Source organism: Mytilus galloprovincialis, chromosome 8 (genome assembly GCF_965363235.1).
Source record: "Mytilus galloprovincialis chromosome 8, xbMytGall1.hap1.1, whole genome shotgun sequence".
In the NCBI taxonomy this organism is placed as follows: Eukaryota; Metazoa; Mollusca; class Bivalvia; order Mytilida; family Mytilidae; genus Mytilus; species Mytilus galloprovincialis.
Genome location: NC_134845.1, coordinates 55,612,070 through 55,623,093, shown reverse-complemented (window position 1 = coordinate 55,623,093; position 11,024 = coordinate 55,612,070). Strand labels below are relative to the sequence as shown.

The 11,024-nt window shown below is 30.8% G+C and overlaps 1 protein-coding gene across 1 annotated transcript; it reads left to right on the top strand.

Moving 5' to 3' along the window:
• The first annotated feature begins 355 nt into the window (after positions 1 to 355).
• LOC143043724 (uncharacterized) lies at positions 356 to 5,536 on the top strand. The gene is made up of 4 exons (XM_076215905.1): positions 356 to 508; positions 3,144 to 3,231; positions 4,678 to 4,857; positions 5,454 to 5,536. The coding sequence occupies exons 1-4, from the start codon at positions 356 to 358 to the stop codon at positions 5,522 to 5,524; spliced, it is 492 nt and encodes a 163-aa protein (XP_076072020.1). The 3' UTR covers positions 5,525 to 5,536.
• The last annotated feature ends 5,488 nt before the right edge of the window (positions 5,537 to 11,024 follow it).

The window sequence follows — 11,024 nt, the reverse complement described above, 5'->3', positions numbered from 1 at the left end:
TAAATAATTTACTTCATAAATTATTAGTAAGATTGTTTTATGGACAATGAAAATGATATCACGAATCAATGAGAAAAAAGAAACAATAAAGTTTTCCAAAAAATCAATTATGTTTTTTTAAAAGAACAGACAGTCACATCGAAGCTTGTTATTTACGCCTCCTGGATTTTAATAAATAGTATGAAGAATTTTTCATACATACACATGTATTTGATGTCGATATCTGGCTGGCTTGGATTAACAAATGTATGCCATAAAGATAACTTATATTGTTGGAAACAAAGTATAAGGCAAGTGGGTGTTATACAGTTTGAGAGATGCCAATGATATACTTCGACGATTGATTGGTATAAGTATGCTAGAATGTGTGAAAGAATGTATGATAACGTCACACTGTACTGGTATTAATTATAGACAGCTGTGGTTGATGTGTGATATACTTGGGGATTTAAAAGATCTAACTTATGAGATAAACTGTGTCTACAGTGCAATCAAAACATGGAATAAGGTAAGCATTTATAATTTCAGAAACCTATATATTCGTTTTTGTTTTGTTTTGTTATTTACTCTGCATAACTAATTTAGTAGGTTGATAAACAGAACTGTTTACACAAAAGATGAAATTGAATACAAATGAATTAAGAACAAGATTCAATAAGAGGCTAACAAGTTTTATCAAATATGAAACTTGGTCATTGATTCAAGTTCAGTAAATATTTTTTTTTTGGTCGTTCTGAACGTGACGGTAATAGAAATAAATGAAGCAGAACTGGAAATTTTATTTTTCATTCTTCTAGATAACCTTTTACCAAAGTATATGTACATGATGGATCTGATGATTGTTAAAAATGCAATAAAATCTTCAAAGACAATTACAATTTCAAAGTCCCTCATCAAATGGTAAATAAAAACCTCAAATACATCAGCAGTGGGTATCTTCTCAAACATTCCATCGCCTTAGTTTGTTTTAGTTGTTCATGCCTTGAGCTGTATACAATTGTTTCGTTCTTTTCCTTTTCATATTTTGGCATTCGTTATCCTACAACATATTATCATGCCATGAACGATCGTGAATGTGTATTGTAGTGGAAATATGGTATTTTATTACTCGTTAGTTACAGTTCGCACTTTTTTCGTTAATAGACCGATTCAACATTAAAAGAGGGACGAAAGATACCAAAGGGAGAGTCAAACTCATTAATCAAAAATAAACTGACAACGCCATGACTAAAAATGTAAAATACAAACAGAGAAACAATAGTACACATAATACAACATAGACAACTAAAGAATAAACAACACGAACCCCACCAAAAACTAGGGGTGATCTCTGGTGTTCCGAAAGGGTAAGCAGATCCGGCTCCACATGTGACACCCGTCGTGTTGCTTATGTGATAACATGATATGTTTCTTTCTGAGTTACTGTTTATTCAGAAATTATTGCGTTCATTTATTATTTCGATTTTGTCATTTAAGACTAAAATACGATTCAGTTTTTGCGATATTTGGAATAATCCTGTTTAATTCATATAACTACAGAAATTTCAAACTACGAGTGTACTTCATTGCGATTAAAAATGTAACCCTGTCGCTTTTTTCGCAAAACGTTCTGAATTTACAGTATCGTACAATTATGTGACTTTAAAAAGGCTGTTGATATAATAAGCGGTTCTAGTATTTCTTTTTGTAAAGTATGTAAAATCATCTCGTTACAATAATGATATAAACAGTGAAATTTTTGGTACCTTTTGTTGATAACATAATTATATTTTCTTAAAATCATCTGATTCATAAACAATTTAATCTAAGTAGTATATAGTAAACATGTTCATGCTAGAAATTAATCAATTTAACGTCTATCGCTAGACGTTTGGGATAGTTAATGGGCTGTGTCGCGGGATTTAACTGTTTTCCAGAAAGACTGAAATAAAAAATGCATACAATTTTAACACTTGACGGATCATAAAGTGGCCTGGAAATCTTGTTTTTAATCTGAGGGTTAAACTTTAATGATTATTATATTAGTTATAAAAATACCGCATCATAAAGTTGAAGTTATTGTTTTTTTATAAAACTTTACCGATAAATTCTAAATTAAAATATGGCGGAATTAAATCGATCGATCTGAATTATCTTTTTTTGTGTTTAGGTCACTAACTTAATGTATGTATGACACAAATGAGTGTGTACTATGAGAGTATTGAATATAAATCAAAATAAAAAATATCCGTTGGATATCAGCACAAAATAAAGACAATATTCTTCCGTTTTTGAAACTGGATATCAACTCTTGACAATAATCAGTATTATGTACGATATATATAACCGTCTCCACTACGTATTGATATACATACCTACTGCGTTCATGTATATGTATTACAATCAATTATGCATGTGAGGATTTTATTTGTCAGTATTTGCATCACAATTGGATGATTGACTTGATACATAATGCTCATTAGATCTATATCTTGCTGACCTCATAACCAGGTTCTTTCACAGAGGGGAAACGATTGAAATGAACACTACATACTACGGTTACCAATGCGATGTGTCAACATAAAATAATTGCAAGAGATGTAGTTCCATATAGTAACTATCAATTACACAAATGTATGCTTTGTACCATTAGTTTTTGGACTGTTACGAACATGCTTTAGCTTCTGGTATTTAAAAAAAGTTGGGTTTATCAGAAATTCAACGGAATTACAATTAATGAAATGAAATAAATATTAAAACATTCAACTCTGAAAAACACTGAGAAATCACCATTTGTCTGACACTTTTCTATATATTATAAATAGTTACTGGATTTATCCTATCTTATTGATATATCTATTTTGTATTCCATTAATTTACTGTTTTTACATTTTCTCTGGGTTTCGGTGTCCCAGTGGTCTAAAAAGTCGAAATACTGTATCACTAGCATGTTGGTTTTCCCATCGAAGGATATTTGTTCTCTCCGGGCATTCAAGTTTCCTCCACTTACAAATACTGACGACGCAATAGCACAATATACCATAGGAGCTTTACACACCGTTCGATCATTTAATAAATCATCGTGACTTTCACTCCGCATCATAAATAATAATGACTATCCTTTTCTGGGGAGTTTAGTAATTTTGAGTTATTTATTTTTACAGAGCATGGCAGGGGAGTGTAAAAATCATACCTGTAAAGATGGAGAAAAATGTGTTTCCGACGGTGAAAATTGGAAATGTGAACCTGCATGTAAGTTTCGTAACATCCTGCAAACATGAACACAAAACTTATGTATATTATACAAATGCATGATGATTTTTAAACTTCCACGCTCCTGTTTATTTACACTGGCTGGTCAGATCGTGTATGCGTCGAAGTATACAGAACAAGATATAGTTCTAATTTATTTTTTGGCATTATTTTTTAGTATTAAAGACAGACACAACATTCAACATCTCCAGCATGTCACGAAAGTTTCATTAGTTTTCAAAAACCTAAAATACGTGTTTAATGGCGAACTTGTGAACAATCATAAAGTAGTATTTTTTTAAAAATGAAATCAGAACAGAACTTTGACATGTGGAAAGCACTGACTCGATTTGTTTTAATTTTTTTTTGAATAATAGAAATTTGGTTGAAAAAGCAACGGTAGTATACATCTGTTCATAAGTCATAAAAAGATTGATAGACCTTATCCTGGTTACAAACTGGAACCGATGAAAACACAGCAACTAAAACATATCTATGATTATAATTATGAATGTATGATATTGTATTAAACATTTAAAACATGTATTTTCATGTCCTAATTAAGGTCGATCAATTCCTCTGAAAAGGCATTTGATGATACTCAGAGGTGATATTGGAAAGAATGTGGTATAAAGGTATCATTATGAATTAATAATGAAAAGAATTTGATTTTCCAGAAAAAAAGAAAAGAGAATAGAAAGTCCATGTTATTCTTGTTTTCTTCCCGTACTTAAGTTATTGACCGTAATGGAACATCCATTCCACAGATGATTTCAGATATATTCCTTGTATTGTTTCTACAATCCCCCTTTTTTGAAGAATGTTATTTAATGACCTAGACAATTTATCGGGTCTGTAATAACATGAGCAACACGACGTGTGCAACATGTTTAGCAGGATCTGTTCACCCTTCCGGAGCACCTTAGATCGCCCCTAGTTTTTGGTAGGGTTTCGTGTTGCAAAGTCCTTAACTTCTATGTTGTGTCTTGTGTACTATTATTGTCTGTTTATATTTTCTTTTATAGCCATACAAAACCCTAAAACTTAAGATACTGTTGTCGTTTAAAAGTAAGCCAAAAGTATGTTGTCCTTTAAATATTCCCTTTCAAACAAGTAAATTTTAACCAAGCCTAACACGTTAATGGGGTGGTAATCTGTATCATGTCGAACAGAATAACATGCCATAACTAATTTGGTGACCAATCTTGTATGCGATAAATATGTTAATTATTTTTATTGATTTATCCCAAAACTAACCCTTGCACCAATATAGAGATCTCCGCGTGGCAGATTGAGCCATATCATAGGATGGGACGAACTTAATATACTGGTACACACAATTAAGCTTCGTGCAATGCTTTTAATACTCTTTTATTTTATGCACCTGTTACAATTGTGGTATAGGTATACCAATGTTTATACTATATTTTATAATATATTATTCAGTTTGTGTAGACAGCCCGCATTCTCCCAATGCAGTCAGTGATGAGAGGTTTGGACCATATAGAAATATTGGAGCTGCAATCAAACTCAAATGTGAACATAATTATGAAATGAATGGAAAACCATACTCAGAATGTCTGCCTTCAATGCAATGGGAAAACTGGTTTTCATGCGTTGAGAAACGTAAGATTAAAATGTTATGTGTGGAGAAAGATAAAATTGTAATGTTATATGTGAAAAAGTTAATTTTGTTATTAAAATATTTTCAAAGTTAAGTATTTGAAATCAGACTCATACGCCTATACAACGAAACAATAAATACAGAAAATTTAAAAATTAAGTAGTGCCATAAACATTGAAAGTACCTAAATTGTCTGAACCAATACAACAATACACTTCTTGTGAACACGAAGTAATGTTGAATGTTGTACTAAGGTGTTAACTTGTGTTTTAGGGGAAGTTTGTGGTTTAAAAAGGCATGACAGAGCCATTTACAGATACAAATAACATGATGATAAATAACATTTAGTTGATGGCATATTGTATGTTTAGTTGAAGACCGAGTGGTTGTGTTTTTGTGTATTTTTATTATTATCCGGCTTCTTTATGTATAATGTCATTTTTGCTCAAATTGCTCAAATTGAGTAAAAAGAGGCAGTAATATGAAAAAGATATTAAAATTCACAAATCGAAAAAGAAACTGACAGCGTTACAGAAAAAAAAAACAATCAAAAACCTGTTGTTCTACATGTTCTAAATGTTTTTGTATACTGTTTCAGAAAAATGTTCTGATGGATGGACCTTTGCTTCAGACAAATGCTATCTATTTGTATACGAAAAGGTTGATTGAAAACAAGCTATGGTATGTTTTGTTTTCGTTGATGGCAAATAAAATCCATAGAAACGATTAATATACATACGATCTATGTTCTTAAAATTGTTCTAATGTTTTCGTCGATTAGACTAGAATAGTGTAAAGCGCATATAATCGATTTCTAATCATAGGTGTCCAATAACGCAAAAGTGAACAGATTAAACCTTAAAAGATGCAAGTCACCTATAGCGTTTTCCATGTAGGAGTTTCTTGCTATACAAATATGTGTATCGCTAAGTTGATTTGGAATTGAATTTATCAACAGTTACATATTAGGTAAAAAAATGTATAACGTTTAAAACAAATACGCTACGCCCCGGGTGGAAAATTTTCTTGAATCAAAAAACATATATATGCAATGACGAATGGAGGGTGTATGTACCCTATTGTACATTTTAACAGCACCCTTTTTTGCACTTCTATACTTCTCGGAACCAGTGTGCTCATATCTGAAATTTAAGATATGTTGAGTGCGTTAGCATAAGTCAGGCTAAGGAGTACTTTTGATTTGATAAAAAATAAACAAACATAGATGTGCTTGCTTGAAATGTCAAAACTTAATATAGAAAGCATTTGGGCTAGATAGAAGCTTGTGTTCCTCCAATATCTGGAGATGCTACCAGTATCGTCGTTTTGGCATTCATCGAAACCATTTGTGTTCTTTCCCTGAACGTGATATTACATGTAAGAATTGGTTGAAATTTGCAAGACGAATAATGAATACATTCGTTACCTACTCCATGTAATCGGTTTGTCTACTATTGAGTGCAAGCGAATGCCTCGTGTTTTTAGGTTTTACATGGGTTTTTTTTTGTTATCGATGTTGAAGATTTTGATATTTGTAAACTTTTGTCGAGTTATTTTATAGATGAGGAGAATACATAAAGATTATTAGTGAACAGGTATAATTATAAAAGAATTAAGACATGTATAAACGAATCTGATTAAGTATTCAATGACCATAAAACTATATCATTTGCATACCAATTTAGTTCTTTAATATTTGAAAAGTATTTTGACGTGAAAGTAAACGTATAAACTTTATAGTATATCAGTATAACAGTACCTTCAGTTAAAAAAATTAACACATTAATTATGATAATATTTTTTCAGAAGGTTAAAAAATATTTAATATCAATGACTTTGATAGGTTTAATTTATATTTTACGATGCTCTAGTGCAAATTGAGTAGATTAAAATTGTTTGGTGATTTCAAGTATTCAACAAAACGTGGTAATCACGTATAGATCCAATAAGTTAAGACACAACTTCGCTTTGTGCAATATTTTCAATGGACATGGCTGATGTTTTTTGCTATGCGCAATATTGTCCACTGACATGGCTGATGTTTTTTATTTTTATTTCACTTTTATTTCATACAACACAATTGTGTGCTTTGTTTGTCGATACTCTTAAACTAAAAAATAGAAAATCCCTCCGTGAGCTACATTTTATTGTTGCAGATTAACTGTAAAGAATATGGCGGGCATTTGGCAAAGGGTTGATATCTCAATTAACAGGTATAAAACTTTCTTATCTTCATTCTACAGATTAAAAACTAAATTGATGCTAAGGTACATGTATTTATCAAATTAAGAAAATGTTATTCTTACAACTGCTAAAATAGCTTGATTTCAAACAATGTTAAATATTACCTTTTCTATTTTAAAGTTCTACTTACACTTATTATTCGATGATAGATAAACACCATGTTGTAAAAGCAAATATGAAAGAAACAATGTACATTGTACAACTTGCATTTTACTTGAAAACTACTCCAAAGGTTCCATTCAAAATTCAGTACAGCATGCACATGTATCAAGCATGTTTATCTTCATTTAAGATGATGCATGGATTGGATTAAATGATATTACGAATGAAGGTCAATGGAAATGGATATCAGACGGTTCTGCACTTAACTATACCAACTGGTTACTAGGTGAACCTAACGGTTTTAAACTAGAAAATTGTGTCAATTACTGTAAAGAGTATTGCAGAAAAACCTTGTATGGATGGAATGACGAAGGATGCCACTCATTGCAAGGATATGTATGTGAACGTAACTTCGATTGAGTGTTAGTCTGTGGACAGTATTTTAAAACAAATAGGACTCAATTTAAAAACACGAAAAGACTTTTAAAACTTATGTGTATCAGCTATGATCAACTAAAGACCTTTTTTCTTTTAGTTTTTAAAGAACCGTTTGAAATATCTGTTGTTATTAAAATATACAATGTTCTGAATGTATGATCGTCGATAGTCCGGTTCATTTTCAACACAAGAAAAACATAGTTTTATAATTGTCGGACATACAAAAGGCTTAATTATTCTCCGTCAGTATACCCATCCCAAATATTTTTCCAGCCACGGATGCATACATACTGAAATGTTTTGTTTTTTTAAGAGTCATATTGACATAAAACGCCTAGTTCTATCTTAAATACACTGTATGTATCATAACATCTAATAGAATCGAATGATAAACATCAGTTTACGTAACCCATTGGCATGTTTATTGATACTATGAAATAAAAATAATAATAACAAAAAGAACAAGCACAGGAACAAGTTAACGAATAAGATGAAAAAGAATAGCAGAATTACTAAAACTACAACAACTACTACTACTACCACTACTACTACTACTACTACTACTACTACCACTACTACTACTACTACTACTACTACTACTACTACTACTACTACTACTTTAATTATTATATTTACTACTACTACTACTACTTTAATTATTATATTTACTACTACTACTACTACTTTAATTATTATATTTACTACTACTACTACTACTACTACTACTACTACTACTTCTACTACTACTACTATTACTACTACTACTACTACTTTAATTATTATATTTTAGTATACGTACAGCTAAATTGTTAATAATTTTTAGTCTAAGCTGATTTACTACTACTACTACTACTACTACTACGACTACTACTACTACTGCTACTACTACAACTACTTCTATTACTATATCTATTACTACCACTACTACTACTACTACTACTACTACTACTACTACTACTACTACTACTACTACTACTACTTCTACTACAACTATAACTACTACTACGTATACTGCTACTACTACTATTACTACTATTACTACTACTTCTTCTATTACTATATCTATTACTGCCACTACTGCTACTACTACTACTTCTACTACTTTTTCTATTACTACTACTACTGCTTCTGTTTTATTACTATACATATCGATAATGTTACCACAATATTATATTTTAGAATACGCACAGCTAAATTGTTAATAATTTTTAGTCTAAGCTGATGTAATTTGTTTAGAATAATTTAGTTTTCTTCTACAGAGTAGTAAATATCACCTTAATTCGGAAAGTAACATGCCAATGACTTGACACTTCAACGATATGAAGATGAAAATTAAAAACGGGAAATTACAAGGATTTACACAACTTTTTTTTCCTGTTTCAGCCCGAATCCTTGAATCGTTGATATGTCAAATCAATATCATGAATATATTACTATTGTCTTTAAACTGCAATCTAGAAAAAAAAAACATTTTCAATTGCTCTTTATTGTGAAGTTGTTAATTATTTGATTTAAATTTTTTGGAAAATCCTCTTTTAAAATGACCTCATCTGATGGGGAAATATACAACACAAAGACATGTTACCTGTTGACACCAATTGATGGTGAACGAATTCGGATGAGTATTGACTAAAATGCCAATAATAAGCATACAACATAATGATTTATAGGTTTTAAACATGACATATATACAAGTGAAATCTGGTTTTCAACAATTGTAAAAGAAATTGTTTTGAGTTGTTCATCGATTCGTTGAATAATTCCCGACAACTACTTATAATTTAGTCAAGCAGAACAGTTGTAAACAGATCAGTTACTGTGAATGACATAGAAATGTACCGTCAATGCATTTTGACTGCTTTGATAAAACGAGTGCAGTATTAATGCATGTATCTATGACAAATGTGTTTAGTTATATAAGTGGACAGTAATGAAGCTACAACCTTGTCCCTTTCAGTCTTTTCACTAGTATTACATGTATTAAGAGATAATTAGTATGTAGGAAAAATGCGATTGGTGTATAAAATGAATAAACAAAAACAAAAAAATGTATGTGGATGATTACGTGTTGCTTATTGACATTACACTTCAATCAATACCATTATTACACAGATACAGAATAAGCGAGTAAAACAGAAACTAGAATATAGAAGTATATAGAAGAAACGTTGGTTATATACAATACTTGTAACATTACTTAATACAATCCGCAGTAAGATATTAAACACAATTTGGTTTGAATTGACGATCCTATTGTTAACACCAGTACGTTGTAATAAAACGTTGTTTTGATATTCATATTTAACGTGTGAGGTCGATTGTTTCGAAACTAAAAGCATCTTCCCGGAAGGTTTGCTGAATGTACGTGTCAAACCAACAATTCAAAATACACATTTGTTTTAATTTTCTAAATTACTTTTTCAGTTTCCACAACTTTCTCAATAGCATTTCTTAATGCTTAACTGCATAGAAAATAGACATATTCCAAAACTGAAATGTTTTTCATTTGTACATGTCATTACTGTTCGGAAGTTAAATGCTTCTAAATTTACAACCAATTTCCTGTAAATCTTCCATAGGTATACTATGGAGTAAATTATTCGTAAATGTTTAAAGAAAATTCATGGGCAAATACATTGTAGCTCAAAATAGTATATACATATATTGGTAGACATGACCACAAGCAGTATTTCTATAGGGAAGAGTTGGTGGTATGTCACCTTTAAGCACTTCTTGATATTTGAAGGTGGGCAATTTTTAACGGTGGATATCATGCTGTGACTACGATTGATGTCGAGCGCTTGGTTCGGACTTACATGTCCATCCTAAGTGTTGACAAACTAGTGTAACAGCACGTTGAGCTATACTGGTGACCTACATATATTTTCATACTAATGATATTTTACCAGATAAACTTACAAAGCTAAATATGAAAATAAAATACATGTACATAGAAAATAAATTAAAAAAAAAACACAATACAAATGCATCTGTTGCACTTAAATGCATTTAAAATGTTAGACACTAATTTATCTGTTTCAATTCAATATAATATGTTTTAACATATATATCATATATAAAATAAGGGGAAACAAGACTGTCCACGAATTAGTTAACATGTCACTATGCATACAATAAAGTTGTAACGTGTTGTCGTATTGCTCTACCTATTCATTTCTAGGTATGTTGTTCCTGTTACCATTTTTGTCAGACATTTCGTTGTCCTTTTTTCATTGTTTTGGCCATGTAAGTCGTCCGTCAACTGATAGAAAAAACAAAGAATTATTGGCATAAGTCCATTACACAAAATCAATATATGTATAGCAACAACACAAACACACACAAGAAAGAACAGCACATTTTTTCTTATCGTTATTTAAAGATC